General features: G+C 43.8%; 2 protein-coding genes across 2 annotated transcripts in view; both read right to left on the bottom strand.

Moving 5' to 3' along the window:
* The window catches only part of LOC121553991 (phosphoinositide 3-kinase regulatory subunit 6), a 31746-nt gene extending 30790 nt beyond the window's left edge, over positions 1-956 (bottom strand). Inside the window, exon 1 of the mRNA XM_041867410.2 lies at positions 878-956. The gene's annotated coding sequence lies outside the window, so the exon portion shown is untranslated. The remainder of the gene's footprint in view (positions 1-877) is intronic.
* A 2317-nt stretch (positions 957-3273) lies between these two features.
* On the bottom strand, positions 3274-27268 carry LOC123486315 (phosphoinositide 3-kinase regulatory subunit 5-like). Its single transcript, XM_045217579.1, has 19 exons — positions 27189-27268; positions 25648-25730; positions 13148-13260; positions 12208-12323; positions 11890-11958; positions 11651-11789; positions 8874-8943; positions 8342-8516; positions 7957-8125; positions 7773-7841; positions 6640-7559; positions 6023-6148; positions 5786-5917; positions 5565-5658; positions 5091-5167; positions 4863-4956; positions 4600-4685; positions 3947-4062; positions 3274-3513 (listed from the first exon to the last, which is right to left on the bottom strand). Exons 3-19 carry the CDS (start codon positions 13245-13247, stop codon positions 3366-3368), a joined length of 2700 nt encoding a protein of 899 aa, XP_045073514.1. The 5' UTR covers positions 13248-13260; positions 25648-25730; positions 27189-27268; the 3' UTR covers positions 3274-3365.

Here is a 27268-nt window from a genome sequence, read left to right as displayed (position 1 = left end):
CACAATGCATCCCAGAACTACCAGGAAACCTGAATCTAAAACAAGGAAACTTGAGGACAGCTGTGCTTTAGACTCACCAAGACAAAACACACATCGCCCACAGAGCCAGAGCTTCAATCAAGCATTGTGTTATCATACTGTTGTTATTATCTCAGGAGAGAAAAAAAAACGGTTGTTGTCCTTTGTGTCTTCCAGTTAAGGCGTAGTGTGTTTGAACAGGCATGATGGCAAGGGAAAAAAATGTATAAAGGAAAAACTAAACTAAAAATAGAACAACTTCTTCTCATGTCTACTCTGTTTATCCCCTCTATGTATCCATATTCCTTTCATTCAGTGGGATATCTGTATGAGTCACTTTCGGCCTGGTAAGGTTACAGTGTGGCAGATTCTGAACTCTCAGTTCTCTAGATGAAGTGTAGTACCACACTGATAAAGAATGCACCTGATTCTCATTCAATGGAAAACATCAACAGCAACAGTAAAAGAGTGGAACCAAACAAAATACTCAGTAATCTTGTCATGAGTTTTTGTAACTCTCAACCCCAAAATACAAAGGCACACTGAGAATAATCCACTGCTGGTATTAGAAAATGGCTCTGTCATGCATTGATGACTACTGTTTTGAAATATGCATCAAAGCTCTGTTGGCACCATATCAGAAAAAGAGTTAAACTTCATCTCAGTAGTGAGTTTAACAGTGCAACATTATTGCAGTATTTAGGTTACAAAACTGTGCAACTTGAACATAAAACATGAATCATGCAATGGTCCAAGAGCAATTATCTTACTGTAAAACCATTCAAAATGAACAAACTCACAAAACAAAAAGGCCACACATTTAAGAGAGCTTATTTCTGTTAACAACATCACTATTTACCTGCGGTTCCGTTCAGCAAAGAAATCCATTAGCTTTCTATGAAGGTGATCGAACTCTGCTCGGCAAAAGCAACTTCACAAGTTGCTTCAGTGCAGCTGTGACAACAGCACGCGTGGTAGTACAGTATGACAACGCCCACCGAGGATTTATTTAACCAATAGGATGTCTCAAATGTTTCCCTGGCGATCTAGGTAGGAGGAGTTAGCTAATCAAATAGGCCTACAATATATACCTGTATTTTGTGCTGGTTGTGGTTTCTCATCTTTGAATAGATTTCAAACACAGTTGATATGCTGTTTGAAATTCAGCCTACTGTATGTTTTAGAGATACCCAGAGAAACAAGTTTTAAAAATGTAGCCTACCATTTTATCTTGTTTCATCATCATTATTTATTTCTTATAGGATTTCTCAGATTATACAAACACACAATTATAGGACATTGATAAAACACAAAATGAAGACTAACATCAAAATTGGTACCATATGGAGAGAACAGAAGTGCAAGACAACACAATTTTGTTATATCTTGTAACATGTACAGTACCTTTCATTTCTGTTTATTTTACACCTGTCTATTGAAGTTAACTATATAGCAATATACATTGAGTGTACAAAACATTAGGAACACCTGCTCTTCCCATGACATAGACTGACCTGGTGAAAGCTATGATCCCTTATTGATGTCACTTGTTAAATCCACTTCAATCAGTGTAGATGAAGGGGAGGAGACAGGTTAAAGAATGATTTTTAAGCCTTGATACATGGATTGTGTGTGTGCCGTTCAGGTGATGGGCAAGACAAAATATTTAAGTGTCGTTGAACAGGGTAGGATAGAAGGTGCCAGGCGCACAGGTTTGCATGTGTCAAGAACTGCAATGCTGATGGGTTTTTCACACTCAACAGTTTCCCGTGTGTATCAAGAATGGTCCACCACCCAAAACACATCCAGCCAACTTGACACAACTGTGGGAAGCATTGGAGTCAACATAGGCCAGCATCCCTGTGGAACGCTTTTGACACCTTTTAGAGTACATGCCCTGACGAACTGAGGCTGTTCTGAGGGCAAAAGAGGGTGCAACTCAATATTAGCAAGGTGTTCTTAATGTTTTTATTTTTATTTTTATTTATTTTTTATACTGGCCCCCCGTGGGAATCGAACCCACAACCCTGGCGTTGCAAACGCCATGCTCTATCAACTGAGCTACATCCCTGTAATGTATTAACCTGTGGTGTTTTCCTGACATCATAGGAAAACTGGTTAGGTCACAGTCAGGATAAACCCAGAGCCCTACCCATGTTCAACACTAAGATTTCTAACATACCAACCTCACCCTTTTTTAAGCAATTTTACTGGCTATTTTACTGTGCATTCTATTCTGCTTTATGATTGATTACTGTGACCATATTCATTTTTCTGCAGTGCAAAGCTGTAGACAGCAATAAATTAGATCAGTGATTAACAAAAGGACAAGGTCTGGATGAGTCTATTCTGTAGCACCATAGACTGGTCTATGACACCAGGTCAATATACCCTGGAATATCTATATCCTTTCTGCGTCCCTGCGGTCATCAGTATCAGCTAAATAAAAACATATATCTTATATTATGTCAAATACAGTGTCAAATAAAGATTACAGTGTGCTACTTAGTATGATACACCTTATATTATGTACAATGGAATGTCAAAATGGGATTATTTAATACAATGTGAAATATATACATTCAAATGTAAAAACACAACATTTAACGTAATTGCTATAGGATCAGTCTGTGGAGTCCTGAGAAAGGCTGCTTTTCCTACCACAATAACCTGCCATACATTACTCTAGTGTGGGAAAGTGAACACAATAGCCTCCCCTGCTGGTCTAAAGAAGTTACTGTGATATTTCAGAAATGTCCCATTTCAGGAAACCGTTGCTCATTGCAGTGCTTGCACCAATGCCGGTGTAGCTACAGTGTAATGTTGAAGTTATTTTCAGGGAAGAAATATATAGTATACAAATGTACATCATTTACATAATCCATAGTGTCCATTTTAGAAACTGGGTATCGAACCGGGTCTCCTGAATGTCACAAGACTGTGTGAGCCCAACATTAGTCATCACAGGAGGGTGGTTCGCTGAACCATCAAGCAGCCATAATGTCCCTTGGCTCCAAAAAGAGTCTCATCCATTCATTTTAGTCTGGTCCACAGACTCAAGGCTTCTCACCTCCACTTGCCAGTCTCCCCCTATGTTGTGGTCCTCTGTAGCTCAGCTGGTAGAGCACGGCGCTTGTAACGCCAAGGTAGTGGGTTCGATCCCCGGGACCACCCATACACAAAACAATGTATGCACGCATGACTGTAAGTCGCTTTGGATAAAAGCGTCTGCTAAATGGCATATTATTATTATGTTACCAGCTGTCTAAAAAAAAGTATCAGAAATACATTAAAGTATATATATTTTTAAGGCTGGTCTCCCCCTTCAGGGGAGAGGCCCACTGCTCTCAGGGCTGTGCTCCACTGAAGGTGGCTATGGGCAGGCAGAGGAGGGAGCAGAAGGTGGGGTGGAGAGGCTGGATCTGGGCGGACAGGCCCTGGCCTAACCTCCAGTCTGTAGAGCTGTCAGGCTTGTAGCATACAGATACCTCACACCTGGGAGAGAAGGACGGAGGGAAGGAGACGCTGCGGTCAGTGTGTGTGTGTGTCCGTGTGTGTGTGGTTGTGTTTAACTATATTGTGGGGACTAGAAGTCCCCATAAGAATAGTAAACAAACAAAAATTGGACCAACTGGGACATTTCATTGGTCCCCAAAAGGCCAAATGTTATTCCTAGGGGGTTTGGGTTAAGGTTAGAATTAGTGTTAGGGTTAGAATTAGGTTTAGGGTTAGGAGCTATGGTTAGTTTTAGGGTTAGGTTTAAGGTTAGGTTTTGGGTTACGGTAAGTGTTAGGTTTAGGGGTTAGGGAAAATAGGATTTTGAATGGGACTGAATTGTGTGTCTCCACAAGGTTAGTTGTATAAGACTGTGTGTGTGTGTGTGTGTGTGTGTGTGTGTGTGTGTGTGTGTGTGTGTGTATGCCTGTACCTGGTGACACCCTGGAAGATCTTCTTCTCATCCTGGTCCAGACACACAGCGAAGGTAGTGTTACCAGCCCCACTAACCTGCACCTTGTCCACCTTCACCTCAGTAATGCTCAGTTGCTGTCAAGTAGAAACGGACCATTAGAAGGAATACAAGTATATTTTAGGACTCTAAGGGTCGTTTTCCCAGAAACAGATTAAACATAGTCCTGGATTTAAAAAGCATGACCAAAGGAGAATCTCCAGTGAAAGTGTTAAGGACTAGGCTTAATCTGTGTCTGGGAAACCAGCCCTAAGGACATATAGAAAAGCCTTATTAGTGGCATTAATGCTATATTTGTCGGAGCTACAGGATGCAGTGTCTCACATTAATGTAAGATCAAGTGAACAGGAAAAGGGTTGGACAATTAAAAAAAAACTCAAGTGAAAGTCGTGCTCTGTTAAGGTAGAAACTGAGATGTGTTTGTGAAAGTGTGCATTGGGTTTCTTATCAGGTCGATCTAGAAATAAGTTCATTCTCAGGGTATGAGAGATGAGAGATGTTGCTACAGACCTCTTTATGGAGTCCTTATAGAGCACAGTGGTTTATGTAAAGTTGTTGATGAACATTGTCTAACCGCAAGTCACACAAACTCGATCTGACAACATCCTGCTCACCTGATTGTAGCCCTTCTTAGATTTGTTTGAGTTTTGCCTTTTCAGTACTTCTGTCATTGTCAACTGCAAGCACTCCATCTTCGCATCTAAACCGTGGGGGGAGGAAAGGATCAAAACACTATTTCTGCATTTTTGAAACAAACGTTCAAACCTAACTGATGTCGCTGCTCTCTAACATGTGTGAGCCAAGAAATGTCCAATTCATTAATGAACCGCAGAACATTGTATTACTGTAGTTTATTTTATTGCTGTAGTTATATTACCTAGTTCCTCTGGATTCTTGCAGGCTTTGGTCAGGTTGATGGAGGTGCAAACTTTGTCTTTTGTCGTCCATTGACTTCTCCCACTGATAACCACCTGAAAGAGAAAAGGAAGAAGGAGAGAGAGAAATACATCAGAAATGCATCAGGCAAAGATGTTGATGATTAATTATGCAGTTGACAAGTCAGTATGTTTGTAGAAGGATGAAGAGCTACTGAACACCACCTTACCCTGTTATAAACCACCTCTAACATCAGAGGGACTGCCTCCCGGTCGCCATCAATCCCAAACCTCTTGCTTGCGGCACCTACAAAGGATAAACACAGAGCTTCATATTAGGGTACAGCCATAGAGCTGAACATGATGATGATGAAGAATAATCAATCATTGATGATGATGATGATGATGAATACGAAGAATTATGATTTATACAATTAGTATTATTTTGTTTTTTTAATAAGCAAAAAGCGGTGGAAGAGATTCAGTCATGTATCATAAAATAAATGACATGGAGGAACAAATTAAACAAATGTAGTCTCTGAATCATAGATTGAAACAGCAGATTTTCCCATAACCATAATCCATCCAGACCTTGGACTCCCGGCTGAAGTCAAGATGCATATTTTTTATTTGGAAAATCTTAACTGCCTGTTGTTTATTATGGGCTGGTTGCTAGGAGACTGGGCTGAGGAAGATGTAAGTACCCATGGCCTTGATGGCTCGTGTTCCCGCGGTGTGGCCCAGCTCTAGGGAGTGGATGAACACCTCTGTCCTCCTCTCGCCTCCAGCTAACGTCATCTACAACACCAAGGACATCAAACACTCAATACACACATTTATAACATGGAGGATGAGTATAGGAGATGTGCAGTGTGTGTGTGAGTGAGAGAGAGAGAGAGAGAGACAGACAGACTCCAGGCCTCACCTCAGCTTGGTAGAGCTGCATCAGTGCAGGCCGGGTGGCATGGCGACAGTAGTATAACACCAGGTCAGCCAGGATGGGCAGACGATCCTCATAGGAACTATCATACAGCTCAGACTCTATCTTAGAGGTTTGCTGCAAGACACAGTAAATACCATTGACTATGTGCGAGACAAAAAAAAATTCAGCATTTGAAATGTCACACACACACACACACACACACACAAAATGCGGTCTTACCTGACACACCACGTTGGCTGGTAGACTGAGCAGGCTCAAGGTGTTGCGTTCGTACCAGGGGTCCAGCATACCAATGAAACGGGCTATGTCGTTAGTGCTGTCTTCTGTGCCCAGATTGTTGAGCTCCTAAAAGAACAATACAACACAATACGTCAGTCTCTCTTCATTTTAGCTGCAGTAGTAATAGTATTGTATGGCCACAGAAACATTGCCTGACGACTCATCCTGAATTGAATTCCGTTGCTCTATCAATCTCTCCATACATTCATTGTGGAGAAGAAACGCTAGTGGGCGTGGCGTTTGGCCGGTGCGATGTGGATGGGTCGCCAGGCAAACAGAAACAGTCACGTATCCTAAAAAGCACTCAACCCATAATCTAGAATTATAAGCTTTAGAGCTGATGTCTCTTATGGTGCACCATAAACTGTACCAGGGTTTGGGTCAACCTCATCAATTCAGGAAGGGAATTGAAGTTAAAAGTATGAATTGAAAAAACTTAAATAGTAGCACTTTTCAATATTACAAATAAAATTTCAATTATCTCCCCAATTGACTGAATTGAAATATAATTGACCCCAACCCTGATAGGGCCACTATACTATAAGAGTTGGACTCACTGTACAGGATGTACTTCCTCTCCGTGGGCTTGCCGACTGGCCTCCAGGGCTAGGGCACCTGGGACTGGGGCACCTCACAACACCGTCCCTCTTCACGGGCACAAAGTAGAATTGCAGCCGGAAGGCTCTGCTGAGGCGCGGGCAAACGTTCTCTCTCTGTCGTAGGTTACTATAGGCCCTCGCCACCTTGCCCGCAACGTGGTCGGCCCCAAACACTACCACCCTCAGGGTGGTGGCATTACTGTTGCCCTCCTCGTCACTGCTCAGGATGGGCCTCCGGCGGAAGCACACGTGCTTGAGGGCCTGGGGGGTACAGGGGGTCTGGAACAGGGAGTCTGGGCTGCGTAGATGCACCTGCTGCGGGAGGGAGTTGGAGCGCTTGGAACGAACCACGACCAAGTCCTTAGCATCTGGGCTGCCGAGGCTCTTGGCTCTGGTCAGGGACTGAGTCTTTGTCTTGAAGAGACGGGAGAGGTGCTGGCTCAGACGGGCCGAAGCTTTGGCTGACTTGCCGGACGATGGGCTCCGTTCCGAAGGGGAGGGGCTGGAGGTGGAGGTGGCGGTGGCGTCCTCGGGGTCTTCGTAGAAGTCGCTGTCGATGCCGGAAGTGACTGAGAGGACGGAGGGGGCGTGGGATCCGGAGGCCAAGGACAAGGTGGAGTACATGGAGTCTTTAGAGGCAGTGGAGAGGGAGGAGACGGTGGAGAAGGTAGAGGCTCGGTGGTCCACTCTGTAGCAGTTGTACATAGACATGGCGGAGACAAGCTCCTCCTCTCCCTCTTCCGTCTCTCCCTCTTCCTCCTCCAGGTCGAACTCTGCCCCTTCCTCCTCCTCCTCCTCATCTTCGCCGTCACCCTGACCACTGGAGGTCTGGAAGCCGGTTAGGTCATGCTCGTTCTCCAGGATGGTGTTGAGGATGTCTGAAAATCACAAGGACACAGTCTATCAGTTACATGTACTGTAAAGCACCGTCTACAAATTCATTCGTCACAATCCAAGTCGAAATCCCCAAAGAGAAAGGAAAGTCAACCTAGGTAGGGAGAAACCTTGAGAGGAACCAGACTCAAGGGGGGCGGGGGGGGGGATCCCATGACAAGCCATTTCATGAGAGAGTGAAGACAAAAGTCCTTTACCAAAGTTGTCCTTGTCCCAGTGAAACATGTAGCACTTGGCTGTGGGCAGTGGTAGAGTTTGCAGCATTCCTAAAAACAGAATAAATACAACAAAACAACATTTACACATATTGTATGGACATTTTTCTCATAAGCCTCTATCATTTTGACAAACCAATGCACCGATTAGGCTCCGCCCTCTCACCGTCAGACTTCCTGCCATTGGATGCTGGGACGCCAATCCTCTCCCTCAGCCCCTCCAGGCCCTGGGTCACATGATCACGGCCTTTCACCGGGTCGCCCATGGCAGCGGCCGTCTCCAGGACGTCGGTTACCATGGAGAAGATCTCCGCCAGCTCCTCTAGACTCTTGACCTGTGGAGAGATAGTTATGTTTTGTTACTGTACAGAAGATAGGTGGTCCATTTCAGAGGCACTAACAAACTATCAAACTACTAAACATTCATTTTGACCATGATGAAAAACTAACAGATTACACAGCCATCGAGACTAACAAAATCTTTGCTAAAATCACTTTATTTCTATCGGTATCTCTATAGCTCTCTAGTGGTATATTGTGTTGCCCAGTACCTGCAGGGCTTTGTGGATGTTGGCCAGGAGGTACTTGGTGCCCAGAGTAGCCTGGTAGGCATGTTTGACCAGTGTGATGTATGTCTCTCTCTGGGACCGTTGGATACTACTCAGCTGCTCTGCTACAGACAAGAACTCAGGAGGCACCTCACCAGGGTTCATCAACAGAACCGTCCTATAGGGATGAGATGGCATAGGGTTGACGTGGTGGAAACACAGGGGTGATAGAGGTCTGCACTCTAAAAGCGAGTCAATATTATTATTCCTTGTTACACTAATTGTATAACAGCAAGATACAAATGCCTTTGTTACACACATAAATACACACCCAGTAACACAGAAACAGAACAAGGGGAACGCTAACAGAAGAAAAACCCACGAGAGTGAAAAGGAAGTAGTGATATATTGGGCTGGGAGTGGGTGGGGAGAACCAATAACTGAAGGGGATTTCCAGACCTGTGCAAGACAAAAATGCACAATACTTTCTAATAAACTGTAGTAAAATATAGCAGTTGAGCTGTTGACAACCTACATTGTTTTTGAGTGATGTTTTGAGGTGGCCAGGCCTTGCTCTTCTCTCACCAGTCTGTGATAGGAAATCCCTGTGAAATGAACACACACGCTGAATAAGTTGATTGTTCCTTGCACACTAAAGTATTGTATTGCACACAATTACATAATAATTTGATCTCACAACATCACAAAATAGTGAGGCCCATTCACAACACTGCAAGTTAATTCATTCATTGGCCTGTACCTGATGTGACTTTCTCAGATTTCAGTGGTATTCTTTATTTGATCTGTCACTATCCTCTTCCAGGTAGTTGAGAGGTTGTCATAGTTCTGCTTTTCTTTCTTTTGTGAATTGAAATATCGCACATCCGCTTTCAAAGAACAGGCTACCACAGAGCCCTAAATCACTTCTCCATTATCAATGGCACATGTTTGAGCAGACACATTTACCTAACTTGACTCGACTCTTAACTTACCTAACTTGATCACTTTGAGGTGATCAAGTTCATCCGATTAGGTTATATCTACAGTGCCTTCAGAAAGTATTCATACCCCTTGACTTATTCCACATATAGTTGTGTTACAGCCGAATTCAAAATGGATTACATTTTTTTAAAATTCTCTCCCATCTACACACAATCCCTCATAATGAAAGTTAAAACATGTTTTTAGATTTTTTTGCAAATGTATTGAAAATTAAATACAGAATTATCTCATTTACATAAGTATTCACACCCCTGAGTCAATACTTTGTAGAAGCACCTTTGGCAGCAATTACAGCTGTGTGTCTTTCTGGGTAAGTCTCTAAGAGCTTTCCACACCTTGATTGTGCAACATTTGCCCATTATTCTTTTCAAAATTCTTCAAGCTCTGTCAAATTGGTTGTTCATCATTGCTGGACAAGAATTTTCAGGTCTTGCCATAGATTTTCAAGTAGATTTAAGTCAGAACTGTAAAACTCGGCCACTCAGGTACATTCACTGTCTTCTTGGTAAGCAACTCCAGTGTAGATTGGGCCTTGTGTTTTAGGTTATTGTCCTGCTGAAAGGTGAATTAATCTCCTAGTGTCTGGTGGAAAGCAGACTGAATCAGGTTTTCCTCTAGGATTTTGCCTGTTCTTAGCTCCATTCCATTTCTTTTTTATCCTGAAAAACTCCCCAGTCCTTAACGATGACAAGCATGTGGTCCTCTGTAGCTCAGCTGGTAGAGCACGGCGCTTGTAACGCCATGGTAGTGGGTTCGATCCCCGGGACCACCCATACACAAAAAAATAAATAAATAATGTATGCACGCATGACTGTAAGTCGCTTTGGATAAAAGCGTCAGCTAAATGGCATATTATTATTATTATTATTATTATACCCATAACATGATGCAGCCACCACTATGCTTGAAAATATGGAGACTGGTACTCAGTAATGTGTTGTATTGGATTTGCCCCAAACATTTCACTTTGTATTCAGGACAAAAAGTTAATTGCTTTGCCACATTTTTGCAGTATTACTTTAGTGCCTTGTTGAAAACAGGATGCATGATTTGGAATATTTTTATTCTGTACAGGCTTCCTTCTTTTCACTCTGTCAATTAGGTTAGTATTGTGGAGTAACTACAATGTTGTTGATCCATCCTCGGTTTTCCTCCTATCACAGCCATTAAACTCTAACTGTTTTAAAGTCACCATTGGCATGGTGAAATCCCTGAGCGGCTTCCTTGCTCTCCGGCAACTGAGTTAGGAAGGATGCCTGTATCTTTGTAGTGACTGTGTGTATTGATACACCATCCAAAGTGTAATTAATAACTTCACCATGCTCAAAGAGATATGAGTGTCTGCTTTTTTTTACCAATAGGTGCCCTTCTTTGTGAGGCATTGGAAAACCTCCCTGGTCTTTGTGGTTGCATCTGTGTTTGAAATGCACTGCTCAACTGAGGGTCCTTACAGATAATTGTATGTGTGGGGTACAGCGATGAGGTAGTCATCTAAAAATCCTGTTAAACACTTATTGCACACAGAGTGAGTCCATGCAACTTATTATGTGACTTGTTAAGCACATTTTTACTCCTGAACTTATTTAGGTTTGCCATAACAAACGGGTTGAATACTTATTGACTAAAGACATTTCAGCTTTTCAATTTTTATTAATTTCTAAAATTTCTAAAAACATAATTACACTTTGACATTATGGGGTATTGTGTGTAGGCCAGTGATAAAAAAAATCTCAATTTAATCAATTTTAAATTCAGGCTGTAACACAACTAAATGTGGAAAAAGTCAAAGGGTGTGAATACTTTCTGAAGGCACTGTATTTGTGCGTTTCATCTTCCTGTGTTATCTGTTTGAGTCACTAGGTGGCAGTCACTCATCATGGTTGACAGAGACACAGTACATGACATGGGGTGTATTCATACGGAAACCATTTACCGTTGAAGAATCAAATGAATCAAACAGAGCAAACTGAACGAAACGGGGAGGGACCTACCTGAATTTGTTCAATAGAAACTCTTGTTTGCGTTTTCAGTGTTTGGAGTAAACAGTTTATTGCAAAACGTTTCGGCGTAATGATTACACTCCTGAGTAACTATGGCTCGGACCATTGAGATAGAAGTCAACCTAGGCACTTGGTGTTTCACAAAAAAGAAAGGCCGTCTTACACATCTTTCATATGTCTGTTTTTGACCTCATATTGATCCAAAGTCCACGTTGCTCATCAATGAAGTAAATGAATAGTTCAAAAACCCCACAGAAACATAGATAGATGTATAAAACCTAGAGTAGTTCACATGTCTTTCAATGTTTACCTGGGGCCTTGATTTCCTGGTGTAAAGTGGAGAGCAGTCCTTTACACACACTGCAGTAAGGCTCTGGCCACGTCAGGAAACAGCCAAACACCTCACAGGCCTCCTCCAGCAGCTCCATGTCAGGGGGACAGAAGGGGGTCTGCAACCAGAAAAACACATAGTTAGAGGTGACTAAGGTTGGGGTTCTCGTGTTTGATTTCTTCAATTGATTGATTGATTGATTTATTGATTACCATTACCTGTAGCAGAGTGGAGGAGAACATGATAGCGAGGGGAGCCACCAGCTCATACTGACACTGCTCCTGAACCTGCACACACATACAGAGACCCAAAAGTTCATTCACATAAACACTTTACAGTTTCAGTTCTCAATTCCCACCACAAGGTGGCTAATCACATACTGTCGATCAGACTGTGTGTCTAAAATCCCACCTACATTCTGTAGAGACTTGGGGTCATCATGACATGTGACCATAAGAATCTAGGTCATAGCAGCATCCTGAGTAGAGGAGTTATGATGGCCTCTGACCTTTCAGTAATGACCTGTGACCCCTCACCTCTCGGGTCTTCCTGAGGATCTGCTGCAGGAGGATGAGGAAGTTCTCTGGGTCTCTCTTCACCAGTTCCTCCAGACTCCAGCGGTTCATAGACTGGCCCACCGAGCACATCAGGACTGAAACAAACACGTCACATCAGATGGAGCATGCCACATTGTGTAACATGTTTATGAAACTAGAACATGCAGCTTCCCTGAAGGGTGCACAGCGTACTTGGAACAAATTAATAACTTCCTTTCAACACCCTATGTGGCAACAAGGTACCATCTGAAAACGTGACATATAAAACCACAGTGTGTAGGTGTATCATATCTGACACAGTTGGTGCTGCTACACTCTACTACACTAACCGATCCTACCCTCTCACACTACCTCATCATACTTCAGGCACACTGCGGTGGTCTGTGCCACCACGGTCTCTCTCTGTGTGTGTGTGCACCACTTCCTCCACAGCCATAGTGTCGACGTTGATACTTCCTCTAGCACATAATAACACTTCTCTGACAGTTTAACAACAACAGACTCACTAGGCCTACTGGGCTTCAAATATCCCTGTCAAAATGAACAGTTCTGGTGTTCAAAAGTTGAGAAAAAACGATTTACTGTCAGTGTGGTCTGACTGACAGGTAATGAAGATGACCTTGTGGAGGGGTTACATGTTGCTGGACACTTGAAATGTGAAACATCTCATGCTATTTGATACCATGTAGACTTTCAGTAACACCACACTTAGAAAATGTTCCTACAGTTTGGATCAATACTCTAACATGAACTACATGCAACAGTGACACGTGAACAGGCCTGCTTTCCATATCATGTGAACAACCATATTATGCCTTTCTTACGAAATAATTTCCCTTAGAATGAAAACTAAGTCACCAATGAAGAGATGAAATACACCCCCCCATGTCCGACCCTGCTCAGCCCAGATGAGGCTTACCGTTCCAGGGTTGTGGTGTCGTGGGGCTGGGTCTGAGCCCATCCAGACATCGGTCCAGAGCATGCTGGATCCGGTCCTCAGTACACGACGTGTGCTGCATGTCTTCTCACAACCTGGAGTAGAAGAGAGGGATTGTGAGATAAACATTCATTACACACACACACACTTCTCTCCATTCATCCTTCTCTTTCCGTGAAAACATATTAGACTTATCAGATCAAGGAAGTAAACACAGGTCCAGTTTTGCATGTTGGTATACATCACAATGCCCTCATGAGTTTCGTGGAAAAGCCACAGGACAGGAGGGATTAATTGTGGGTTAGTGGGTAATTGTGGGTTAGTATCGAGGCACGAGGCTAGCTAGCTAGCGGGTAGCTACAGGTAACGATTAGCAACGCTGGAGAGCTGGTTCCAATGGTAATGTAGTCCTAGCCAACGTTTAACTTTTGCTTAACCATGTATTAGATCGTAGGTAGGTAGTTAGCTGTAGTTAGGTATTATATTTATTGTAGGTTGGTGCTGTTGTTATTGTAGGTTTCCGTGGGTAGCTGTAGGTTAGTATCGAGGCACGAGGCTAGCTAGCTAGCGGGTAGCTACTGGTAACGATTAGCAACGCTGGAGAGCTGGTTCCAACGTTTAATTTTATTTTTATTTTTTATTTTTATTTTTTTTCTTGCTGAGTTGTGAAGGGAACTCGACACGGACTTGAATTGTCTGTTTGGTGTGCTGACACACTCTTGGCAGTTTGTTGTGGCCAGGTGTTGATGCTATGTTGTGTGCTAATGGATGCTAGCTTGCAGGTTGGCTACGGCGTCATAGCTAGGCTTCGTGGGTTGTTGTGGGTAGTTACTGTGTCTTGGCAGTGTCCTCGGCCGTGCCGGCTGTAGCACGAAGCTAGCTAGCTAGCCGTTCTTCAAACAGAGTCAACACAGTGGCCATTGCTAGCTACCCAACATGACCAGCTGGCTGTACTGTAGTAGCTAACCACAATATACTTGTCCTAGCTAGCCAACGTCTAATCATTGCTGCGTCATGAAAGGAACTTGACACAGACACGAATGATCTGTTTAGTGTGTTATCACATTATTGGTGGTTTGTTGTGACCAAGTGTTGGTGCTAAACGGTGTGTTATTGTTATTAGATGCTAGTCTGCTAGTTGGCTATGGTGTCATAGTTGGCTAGCTGAACAAAGTGGGTTGAGTCTATTCCTTTAAACATTGAACCGCTGTGGTTCACAACAATTCTGATTTCCAAAGGCGGAAGTTGGGAGAGTTTTTTGTTCGGGTGGTTCAGTGAAACAATTTTAGTTTCTGAGGTAGAGGTTTTTGGTGAGGGAGGCCCTGCTCTCTCCGCTTCCAGATGCTTAGTCCATTTCATTCCGATCTCCTCTGCATTTTTGTAGCCATTTGCTACAGCCTGTCAACTATGCCTCTGCCTATCCCTGTTCTCTCCTCTCTGCACAGGCTACACAAACGCACCACACCGCGTGGCTGCTGCCTCTCCAACCTGGTGGTCCCTGCACGCACCACCCACGTGGAGTTCCAGGTCGCAGGCAGCCTCTGGAACTGCCGTTCTGCTGCCAACAAAGCTGACTTCATCCCAGCCTATGCCAACCTCCAGTCCCTCGACTTCCTGGCGCTGACGGAAACATGGATCACCACTGAAAACACCGCTACTCCTACTGCTCTCTCCTCGTCTGACCATGTGTTCTCGCATACCCCGAGAGCATCTGGTCAGAGGGGTGGTGGTACAGGAATCCTCATCTCTCCCAAGTGGACATTCTCAATTTTTCCCCTAACCCATCTGTCTATCTCCTCATTTGAATTCCATGCTGTCACAGTCACTAGCCCATTTAAGCTTAATATCCTTGTCATCTATCGCCCTCCAGGTTCCCTTGGAGAGTTCATCAATGAGCTCGACGCCTTGATAAGTTCCTTCCCTGAGGATGGCTCACCCCTCACAGTTTTGGGGGATTTCAACCTCCCTATGTCCACATTTGACTCATTTCTCTCTGCCTCCTTCTTTCCACTCCTCTCCTCTTTTGACCTCACCCTCTCACCGTCCCCCCTACTCACAAGGCAGGCAATACGCTTGACCTCATCTTCACTAGATGCTGCTCCTCTACTAATCTCACTGCAACTCCCCTCCATTTCTCCGACCACTACTTTGTTTCCTTTTCTCTCTCGCTCTCCTCCCACACTACTCACTCTGCCCCTACACAGATGGTAATGCGCCGCCGCAACCTTCGCTCTCTCTCTCCCACTACTCTCTCCTCTTCCATCCTATCATCTCTCCCCTCTGCTCAATCCTTCTCCCTCCAATCTCCTGATTCTGCCTCCTCAACCCTCCTCTCCTCCCTTTCTGCATCCTTTGACTCTCTGTGTCCCCTATCCTCCCGGCCGGCTCGGTCCTCCCCTCCAGCTCCGTGGCTTGATGACTCATTGCGAGCTCACAGAACAGAGCTCCGGGCAGCGGAGCGGAAATGGAAGAAAACTAAACTCCCTGCCGACCTGGCATCTTTTCACTCCCTCCTCTCTACATTTTCTTCATCTGTTTCTGCTGCTAAGGCCACCTTCTACCACTCTAAATTCCAAGCATCTGCCTCTAACCCTAGGAAGCTCTTTGCCACATTTTCCTCCCTCCTGAATCCTCCTCCCCCCCTCCTCTCTCTCTGTGGATGACTTCGTCAACCACTTTGAAAAGAAGGTTGACGACATCCGATCCTCGTTTGTTAAGTCTAATAACACTGCTGGTCCTGCTCACACTGCCCTACCCTATGCTTTGACTTCTTTCTCCCCTCTCTCTCCAGATAAAATCCTGCGACTTGTGACTGCAGGCCGCCCAACAACCTGCCCGCTTGACCCCATCCCCTCCTCCCTTCTCCAGACCATCTCCGGTGACCTTCTCCCCTACCTCACCTCGCTGATCAACTCATCCTTGACCGCTGGCCATGTCCCTTCCGTCTTCAAGAGAGCGAGAGTTGCTCCCCTTCTCAAAAAACCAACACTCGACCCCACTGATGTCAACAACTACAGACCAGTATCCCTTCTTTCTTTTCTTTCCAAAACTATTGAGCGTGCCGTCTTTAGCCAACTCTCTTGCTATCTCTCTCAGAATGACCTTCTTGATCCAAACCAATCAGGTTTCAGGACTGGTCATTCAACTGAGACTGCTCTTCTCTGTGTCACGGAGACTCTCCGCACTGCTAAAGCTAACTCTCTCTCCTCTGCTCTTGTCCTTCTAGACCTGTCTGCTGCCTTTGATACTGTGAACCATCAGATCCTCCTCTCCACCCTCTCCGAGATGGGCATCTCCGGCGCGGCTCACTCCTGGATTGCGTCCTACCTGACCGGTCGCTCCTACCAAGTGGCGTGGCGGGAAGCTGTCTCCGCACCACGTGCTCTCACCACTGGTGTCCCCCAGGGATCGGTTCTGGGCCCTCTCCTTTTCTCCCTATACACCAAGTCACTTGGCTCTGTCATATCCTCACATGGTCTCTCCTATCATTGCTACGCTGACGATACACAACTAATCTTCTCCTTTCCCCCCTTCTGATAACCAGGTGGCGAATCGCATCTCTGCATGTCTGGCAGACATATCAGTATGGATGACGGATCACCACCTCAAGCTGAACCCCTGGCAAGACGGAGCTGCTCTTCCTCCCGGGGAAGGACTGCCCGTTCCATGATCTCGCCATCACGGTTGACAACTCCGCTGTGTCCTCCTCCCAGAGTGCGAAGAGCCTAGGCGTGACCCTGGACAACACCCTGTCGTTCTCCGCCAACATCAAGGCGGTGACCCGCTCCTGCAGGTTCATGCTCTACAACATTCGGAGAGTGCGACCCTGCCTTACACAGGAAGCGGCGCAGGTCCTGGTCCAGGCACTTGTCATCTCCCGTCTGGACTACTGCAACTCGCTGTTGGCTGGGCTCCCTGCCTGTGCCATTAAACCCCTACAACTCATCCAGAATGCCGCAGCCCGTCTGGTGTTCAACCTTCCCAAGTTCTCTCACGTCACCCCCCTCCTCCGCACACTCCACTGGCTTCCAGTTGAAGCTCGCATCCGCTACAAGACCATGGTGCTTGCCTATGGAGCAGTGAGGGGAACGGCACCTCTGTACCTTCAGGCTCTGATCAGTCCCTACACCCAAACGAGGACATTGCGTTCATCCACCTCTGGCCTGCTGGCTCCCTTCCTCTGCGGAAGCATAGCTCCCGCTCAGCCCAGTCAAAACTGTTCGCTGCTCTGGCACCCCAATGGTGGAACAAGCTCCCCTCACGACGCCAGGACAGCGGAGTCACTCACCACCTTCCGGAGACATTTGAAACCCCACCTCTTTAAGGAATACCTGGGATAGGATAAAGTATTCCTTCTAACCCCCCCCAAATTGTAAAGTGGTTATCCCACTGGCTATAGGGTGAACGCACCAATTTGTGAGTCGCTCTGGCTAAGAGCGTCTGCTAAATGACGTTAATGTGCCCCTGAGCAAGGCACTTAACCCTAATTGCTCCTGTAAGTCGCTCTGGTTAAGAGCGTCTGCTAAATGACTAAAATGTAAATGTAAAATGGATTTTCAGGGGGATGGAGAAAGAGAATATCAGTTTGTTTATCTTCCTTCCTGCCCTTCTTAGAGTTTATTATATTTATATGGCCCTTCATAGGCATCACCCTCATCTGTGTTCCTGGGAATCATATAGAGACCATAGCATATGGGATTTCCTGGCATTAGGACGCACAACAGGCATGTTCAGTAGAAACCAAACGATTTGAACATGGTTTGAAACAGAGAACATTAACTGGTATATTATCAAAAATCATTTTTCAGCTTCAAAATGTTCCTGTTTCACGCCTGTTTCGACCCAGGTGTTAGGCTCTATGGTTGGACTTTGTTTCAGTCGTGTTATAAGTGTGTTGAATCTCCTCTGTTATGCATGATGGTGTTGTATCATAACAGGCAATCTCACTCTCAATCACAGGAGTTTCATGTTTCTATAATCCAGTCTCGGCAACAACATAATAAGATGCAATAACAGTCACATGAATAAATGTACATTATATCCTCAAAACTACTGGAGGCTGATGAATTTGCTGTCTATTACTGTAATAACTGGTAATAATTTGTTAATAATTGTGTTATTTAACAAAAATGTCTAATAGTTTTTCACAACAATCTTCAAGTAGTCGGTGACACTACAGTAATTCATGTGACTAGCTCACCAATTGATAATGTACAGTGACAAGTACAGTAGCCTACTGTATGAATGTGTTGACTGCAGATTGATCAACAGCCGGACGTTCTTTGGTTATAACTTCATGATACAATCTGCAGATGTCTCAAGAAAGGCCTGTGAAAATGCTTGTCAAAGTCATTGATGTGTTTTTGACCAGCTACAGTAATGTAGGATACTGTACATTCACAGAGAAACATCTTTGTATTAGCCTGAGTGCCAGTCTATTTGTGCTATCATGCCAACTCTGTATCACTCATTGCCATGCCTTTGTCCTGACAATGAGAGCAGTAGGAGTTGGCAAGAGCACAAACAGATCTGGGACCAGGCTACTAGTGTTTGAATCGACTCTACACATTCTAAGATTCCAATATAGGGACATAACCAATGGTACTGTCTAAGGCTGCTACTGTACTATTGTCCTTTCTTGCCCCACTGGGGAACTTTACCATGGGTTAAAGCCCAGGTTTGGAGTTTCCAAAGTGGACAGTGCAGCTTCCTTTGTTGAGTGAAAACAAATGTTTTTCATGAGACAATACACTTAAATCCCTCCCACCAACTACAAGTGTTAGTATCCAATAACAGGCTCAAAAACTCCCCATCGAGACAGAGAAATCCCCTATATCCCACATGTGAGTGATGATGTGTGCCAGATAGCACCGTGCTGCATATGAATCTGTGCCTATAAATGACTCACACAAATGCACAAAAGGTCAGAGGAGTGATTGCCATGCTGATTAGTGGTAATATCTCACCATTAAAAATCCACCAGACACCTGCTCTGAGTGGACTTATGCTGATTCTGACCAACCAATCCTTATCTATGAGTGTTCCTCACTGGCCTTATGTTGATACAGAGATAGGGTCTGTGTTTATGTTTTAGCTCCAGGTCAAAACAAGTACTAGTTCATTTGAAGCATTTTAACACCAGGAGCAGGCTTCATTTGGGTCCTGGAAACCGCCTCTTAAGTAATGTTACAGGGGCCAGGGGTTAGACAAAGCCAAGCTTTCTCAACTGGGTCATTCAACTGCTGTTGAGAAAGGCAATATTAGAAATTCTCATGATGAGAAGTCTCCCTATTTCTAGGACTTGTGTTGGACTTTTCACAGTGTTGACCACATGACAGGAAACTGTCATTGTGTACAGATGGGTCTGGGGGGCCAGACACACACACACACAAAGAAGCACACAAACACCACAGGAGGTTGGTGGGACCTTAATTGGGGAGGACAGGCTCGTGGTAATGGCTGGAGCGGAATCAGTGGCATGTTATCAAATACATCAAACACGTGGTTTCCATGGTTTCCATGTGTTTGATGCCATTCCATTCGCTCCGTTCTGGCCATTAATATGAGCCGTCCTTCCCTCAGCAGCCTCCTGTGACACACACAAACACAACAGGGCCAGAGAGCGGATAGTCAGACGGATGGGGAAATAGAGGGTTAGCCCCGGCTTCAGAAGCTAACCGGCGGGGCGCCCCCGCCATTAAGGCCCCTAAGGAACCATGAGAGGAAGAGCATGTGACCAAAGGCCAGGGGGTCAGAGTAATTAACCATTATTTCCCAGCACTACTACTGTTAATAACAACAATATGGTAAACCCCGACAATAATAATAGAAGTTACATAAACAACACGTCCATACAGCCTAATTCTCAGCCCCCTTCGCTAAAGGTGTATTGTGTTCCGTGTAGCTCAGTTGGTAGAGCATGGCGCTTGCAACGCCAGGGTTGTGGGTTCGATTCCCACGGGGGGCAAGTATGAAAAATGTATGCACTCACTAACTGTAAGTCGCTCTGGATAAGAGCGTCTGCTAAATGACTAAAATGTAAAAATGTAAATGTGTCCCCAAAAGTGTTATATCCTGGTCTGAGATCTGTTTGGGCTGTCTTGCCAAATCTGTCATTGTTTGGGTTGACAATGGCCATAGGAGTTTGCAGGACAACACAAACAGGTCTGGGACCAGGCAAGATGTGTGGCACGGTCAGTAGGTGTAGGAAAGTTACTGTTTGATACTAACCGGTAATGACCCACTGGTCATTGTTGGACACAGGTCAGGTGGAATGGGAAGGAACTAATAAGTCATAGAAGTTCTGATGGCTGTATCCAGCCTAGGGTCAGATGTTAACTCTGGGTATAATAAAGCAACTCTTATGATCTCATATACAGTAGGATATTCAGAGTGAGTCATCCACTGCCATATAATGGCTGACTGTAGGTTATTAACTTATTTAAATTATTATGTAGTGGTATGAATGCATTTAGTATGTGTCACGATCGTCGTATACAGAGGAGGACCAAGGCGCAGCGTGGAAGGTGAACATGCTTTTTATTATGTAACACCACAGCGAACAAAACAACAAACGATACGTGACGTCCAAAGGTGCAAACCACAAACCTACATAGGAACAAGATCCCACACCATACTGTGGGAAACAGGCTGACTAAGTATGGTTCCCAATCAGAGACAACAAGCAACAGCTGATTCACGTTGCCTCTGATTGAGAACCACACTGGCCAACATAGAAACACAATACTAGAACGAACACAAATGAAAACTCACACCCTGGCTCAACATACTAGAGTCCCCAGAGCCAGGGCATGACAGTATGGATTATGAATATGTAATGAAGTCCTTCAAACAAAGTGTTACCAACATTTTCTAAACATCAGTGACTGTTGGATATATTTCACATAGTCAATGTAACAATAGCATAGAGTAACAGGCTGTTCTGGAAAATTCTATTCAGTAATTGAATCATTCTGTTTGCATGGCAACTATTGAAAATATATGAAACTGTGGGCTTTCATAAGAGGATGTATGAATGTCCTCTCAAACGTCAACAAGGTCACTTCCACATTTTCAGCTGTTGCGAAAGCTGACTAAAATGTCACGTCTGTCTCTAGGTGCCATGTCTCCGGTCTCTCCTTTGTCCTTCACATCACATATCATTTTGGAGTATCCTACACTCTTAGAAAAAAAGGTGCTATCTAGAACCTAAAAATGGATCTTCGGCTGTCCCCATGGGAGAGCCCTTTGAAGAACCCTTTTTGGTTCCTGGTAGAACCCTTTTGGGTTCCATCTAGAACCCTTTCCACAGATGGTTCTACATGGAACCAAAAAGGTTTCTACTTGGATTTTTTGTTAAAGGGTTCTCCTATGGGGACAGCCGGAGAACCCTTTGGGAACCCTTTTTTCCTAAGAGTGTAGCATCTGCAGGTTTTCCACTAATCCCTGATTTTAACCCAAGGTACTAGCATGACACATCCGATCTCATCCAATTAATCAATTAGGATCAGATACATCAACGGATCAATACAAACAACTGACTGCCACGATCAAGCCAACAACTGAGTCATATTGAGCCTGACCGAACATAACCTGACTATTTAGTCTTATTGTCAGCAGATTTATAGGTCAAGCCTGAATGTGACTCAATCCTGATGGAGCACTCTTGCACACAGCTGTGGCATGATGAAGGCCCTCAAGTAATGTCAAGTCAACAGTAACAAGATCTTCAGTTTGCCGCTAGCCGGGTTGCCAGATCTGTGTATACTTTAGCCAACTCTCCAATCAAATTAACAACAGAAGAGTTAGCACAAGCAGATCTGGCAACCAGGTTAGCTTCCCACTCAGCCTGTACCCTCCACAGAGATCCTATTAAATGGCTATATGTAATTCTATGGTACCCTACCCTCAAAAAACAGTGTTATAGCCATGACAACGAGCAACAGATCTGGCAACCAGCTTAGCTCTACACTTTCTTCTTTGCCTCTACAATGCTCTTCCCTCAGACACAGTGTGAGACTCTTCCTTCTTCCCAAGTCTTTTCTTTCCTCTTTCTCTTCCTCTTGCCTAGCCTGATCACAACAGCTTCCAAACAGGAAGATAGCTCCCCAGCTCTGGAAGGGAAACAGGTGCCTCTCCATTGTTGTGGTGTGATCAGCCTCTCAGATAGACTCCCACAGACCAGGGAGGAGGTGGTGGAGGGGGGTCGTCTCATTGTACTTTAATTGATAGAGTCCCATATCCCCATCCAATCTTCCACTGTTGGGTTTAAAACACTGAAGGCCCCCTCCCCCTATCACCTTCCTCTCCTCTCTTTCCCTCCACTGGACTACTGCATGAGAACCAGCCTCTTATGGTTTTAGGAAATAACAAAAGTTAAACAATAATACAATAATGCTCTGCTGTTAATTGCTTCCTCTTTTGTTCAATGCAACTACCGGCGAGGGGGTGTCTTTCACACGTACAGGCCCAACCAGGTACAGTGGGATGCAGCGGCAGGGTATCGATGATGGTAAAGTTCATTACACTCTATGGTGGAAGTAAAGAAGTGGCCACATCTGCAGTTACTATTATGTACTGAACACTTTTATCTGATGAAAATAGTTTTTTACGGATGACTGTCTGCGGTGTGGTCCTTACTGTACACCCTACACATATGTTATGATCAGATTCAGGACACATTAAGACAAGTGACAATAGATCCACAAGGTGGATGGGAGTTAGAACAACAGTGTCATTATACAGACTTTGATCCTCACGTCCCCAGTAAAGATATTATAAGAGGGAGTGGCCAATTATGCAAATATGGTCTGAATTGCATGATGTTGGTCTTGCACTGGATGTTATGGACTACGAGCCAGGTTTGATATAAGACAGACATGACTACCAAACCTCCACACTGTGTTATATATATATATATATATATATATATATATATATATAAATATATATAGCTAGACTGTCAGTTAGAATATCATGAGCACATGATATGTAAATAAGGAAAATCAGTCAGGTGTATAATGTTTGACTGCTCTAATCCTAGCATTAGTGCATAACGTGCAATGTAGATATAGTGTACGCAATGTGAAAGACCTGGGGCGTGTTCAGGTTACCTTCAGATAGAAATATGTTTAACAAAATACTTAGAACAAACATGCCTCTCTGACATGTAGAATAAGGAACCATGTCAGCTCTATTTATTACATTTCTATCTGCAACGTTCCACATTTGCCTACTGAACGTTCCCCTGGGTGAGTGAGGTGTAATGTGGGAGAGTTATGAGTGTGTGTAGAAAAGTGAAATTGTAGATTTTGTAGATAGATAAGACTTGTAAAGAGGTAAACAGGAAGAGAGGTAGTGTGAATCATACTGCAGGGCGTTTTGATGTGCATGCTAACCAAACGATCTTGTCTACTAAAAATGGGTGTTGCTGCTTTCACTAGTGCTTGGAGATAGAAATAGGGAGGTGGGTGACATCCAATCTTATGCTGTAGAGCAGCAGGTAGCCTAGCAGTTAAGAGTATTGAGCCAGTAACTGAAAGGTTTCTGGTTCGAATCCCCGAGCTGACTAGGTGAAAAATCTGTTGATGTGCCCTATTGCTCCTGTAAGTCGCTCTAGATAATAGTGTCTGCTAAATTTTGGTTAACACCTTACTAGTGTTATAAATATTTTCAGTGCTCACAATAGACTGATACCTAAAACGGAAACATACTTGCACATCAATAGCAGGTTGCTAGAAGGAGCATTTGGAGATATGAAAAAGTATTCCGTTTCATTCTGCCTTCGCCAAATAATTGTGTTGACAAAATATCACATTCTGATAAAAGTGACATACATTTTCAATTAAAAGCTAGATTAAAAAGCCGAAACAGTAAATCCACACTCATGATTGGGATATGGATTAAGTAGTTCCTTATGTAACATTACTGTAATTCTTAGAAAAACTGCAACACCCAACTGCAGAGGCCATTTCCCAATCTTTGACCAATCTTTGAGCAAAACACCGAGTAGAAAAATACATGACTGTGAAGGACTTCCAGGTACCTATAGCTTCAGATTACTGTAAGTGGTGCATCAGTCAACACATAGGCCTACTGTAAGTGTTGCATCAGTCAACACATAGGCCTACACTAAGGGGTTCATCAGTCAACAAATAGGTCTACTGTAAGTCGTGCATCAGTCAACAAATAGGCTTATTGTAAGTGACAGCTGAGGTATTAGAGTATTATAACTGTGGTCCTCCGTGGCTTGGTTGGTAGATCACGGCGCTTGCAACGCCAGGATCAAAGGTTTGGTTCCTGGGAACACCCATATGAAGAATGTATGCATGCTTGACTAATTCGCTTTAGATAAAAGCATCTGCTAAATGGCATATATAATCATTGTTTGCATGCATACTGTGTCCATGCAACCAACACATGCTTATTCATCTACTTCCTCATTGTGTATTAGAAGCATGACAGTACAATCACAGGGTGTCTAAAAATAAGTTCCAAAAATGCTGCTTGGTGGGGGTCTGCAAGTTTAATTCCTTGTGTGTCAGTGACATCATTTTGACAGCTCCTTTCCTACCACTGTAACAGAATCTACCATGAACCGTGTAATAAGCCCAGTTGGGTTTATAGGTGTGGTTTCTGATAGTCACCACAGTTTTATTGATGGAGTGCAAGTCCATTTGTGGAATTTGCAAGTAAAATAATTTGATATCAGTTTAATGGATGACGACCTCATCTAACCAGAATAGCCCATCACCAGTACTCTAACTATCCTTATTATAATAATATAATAATAATAATATAACTATAATACTGTCTCAGTACCCTTTTCTTACACCCCTGGACCAACAGCCAGCCACAAATTCAGAAACACAAGCATTGAGGCAATGATATGACAATTGGGCATTGGTTAGGTTTATTCAATTGGCTGGTCTAGTCCAAGGATTAGTACAAAATAAAATGTTCCCTTCTCAGATGTATGGCACCAGTATTTTCTCTGTTTGCAGTTGTGTGCACAATGGCCAGTAGAAATGTTCAGTGATAAGGCATCATCCACAGATGAAGACAACTGACAATTCTAAGGCCATAGTAACTCATATCCAAGGTCAAATGTCTAAATTTGAAGAAAATATAATTGTGAATATCTGAGTCTGGAGTCATAGACACTTGCTGAGTACTTTACAGATTGTCCAGATGTTATATTTTCTAAACTTTTCTATTGCCTATTATTCTGGATCTTTAGGCTCCAGTAATTTAGTTGGCATGAGTCACTGGACCCGGGTTCGAGTCCCAGTCGGGGCTACTCCCCTCCACCAAATTCGCCCTTAACCCTCAACCTTCTGGCCCGAAGCCCAGTGCACCATCGACTGTGCCACAAAAGCATGCTCATACATTGTGAAAAGACAATATCCTTGTAGGGTTACAACCACAGATAAAGCACCAGATCCCCTTCAGGAGATAGTCCACTAGACCTCCACACTGCTTACCTGCTGTTATCGTCCAGTAACATCCATAGCCTTTTGGCGTCAGTTTGTGCGAAAGCCCCTCAGGTCCAATGACTCCAATCCCACTGCCATTCATTCACAAGAGAGAAGAGGGGGAGAGCAGATGAGCCACATCCTTTACTAGTGCTGTGTATGGCCCCAGAGAAACAACAGCTATAGACCACCACCAGTCACAGTAGCCGCAGTAGTAGTAGTGGAGATATAGTCCCTCCACACGCAGAAGGCTTGTGTCAAACAGGAAGTGAATGAGAGAGGTGCATGTAAGCACAATGAGGAAGGCAGAGTGTGGGTGTCTGTGTCTGTTGGCCTCCCTAAAGGAAGTAATTTCTCTCATTTGTTTGTTTCCCTGCTATTTTCATGGATAAACACGTGTTTCATTGTTTTGAATGTTGGGCTTTGACTATATTTATTACTAATCCAAATAGTATTTTGCCTCGTCTTTGCAAAGGTAGTTTTCACATATCACTACCCGATTCACTTGAGAGAAAATACACTTGAGAGTTTTTCCAAGTTCAAGTTAGTTCACATGACAGAGGACAATTGAACTCTGAATTGTGATGAATAATAAAAGGAAACTAATAGAAAAAACTAATACTTTTAGTTTTAAACTGACTTCCTAAAGTTCACTATCTAAATAACAACGAACCTCTTTTGAAAAATGAAAAATGCATCTGGGCTCATTGGGACAGCCATTGTTCCAGGTCCAATTCAGCAGTTCTGTCATTTTCTCTACCCACTCAGCTGTTTTCTTCTCACTCAGAGCAGCACTTAGTCTCCCTACTTCCCCTGAAGCCACTTTGACTGTGATTTGCATTTCATGTGTTACGGTAAATCCACCCTCTCTCTCCCCCTCTCTCTGAGAGGGAACAGGACCCAGTAAATAAACAGTAAATTCATGAGGTTCACGATGAAGGGGAACGTGAGCATGAGTATTTCATTAGTATTTCATTAGTATTTCCAGTATTGCTCTGGGCTTGGGATGGATTACTTTATTCTTATCATATTTTTTTATATAGGCCATACTCTGGAAGTCTGAAGTCTATGATTACTATAATAGCTCTAGAAAGGTCAAAGGTGAAAATGATATCATTTAAACTGGCTTTAAATGTACATTTGAGATATTGGGAGAAGAGGCCCAGTCTAATAATAAAGATGGCTCTCCACTTGCGGTTCAACCAATGAAGGCCACTATTGCACAGATGCCATCATGCCAATGAGATTGAATAGACCCCACTAAGTACAGTAGCCAGTCAGAGTAGCCAACCTACAACAACAGTGGTGAAACACTGCCACCTCCTGTTCTGAAGTCATTAGACTACAGCAGTGGTGAGGACATTGATGTGGGTTATCATGAAACTTCCTTCGATTTTTGACTTCTCCACAGAATATCAAAAGGTGCCAGATTAATATTGGTCAATGTTGGATAAACAGTACTACATTGTCTCAACGTTTTAAGTCAGACTGGTTTTACAGGTCATGGTGGGTGCATTTTTGTTGTTGACGATGATTTGGAACAAACTTACCAAGTTCCATCCTGTTCCCACAAGATGACGCTCTTTCCACAGCCTCAGGATATCAACGTGCTACAGGTGCTTGACAAACA

The sequence above is a fragment of the Coregonus clupeaformis genome, unplaced genomic scaffold (genome assembly GCF_020615455.1).
Source record: "Coregonus clupeaformis isolate EN_2021a unplaced genomic scaffold, ASM2061545v1 scaf1132, whole genome shotgun sequence".
In the NCBI taxonomy this organism is placed as follows: domain Eukaryota; kingdom Metazoa; phylum Chordata; class Actinopteri; order Salmoniformes; family Salmonidae; genus Coregonus; species Coregonus clupeaformis.
Note: the sequence above shows the minus strand (reverse complement) of the source record. Positions and strands in the feature narration are given on the sequence as shown.

Bases quoted from the DNA above. Each gene is read 5' to 3' on its own strand.
- LOC123486315 (XM_045217579.1), bottom strand. From the start codon at position 13,247: ATGCAGCACACGTCGTGTACTGAGGACCGGATCCAGCATGCTCTGGAC. The intron at 8,126-8,341 runs GTACTGGGCAAC...ATCTCTCCACAG, and splicing joins ACATCCACAAAGCCCTGCAG to GTCAAGAGTCTAGAGGAGCT. The intron at 7,842-7,956 runs GTGAGAGGGCGG...TTCTGTTTTTAG, and splicing joins CAATGGCAGGAAGTCTGACG to GAATGCTGCAAACTCTACCA.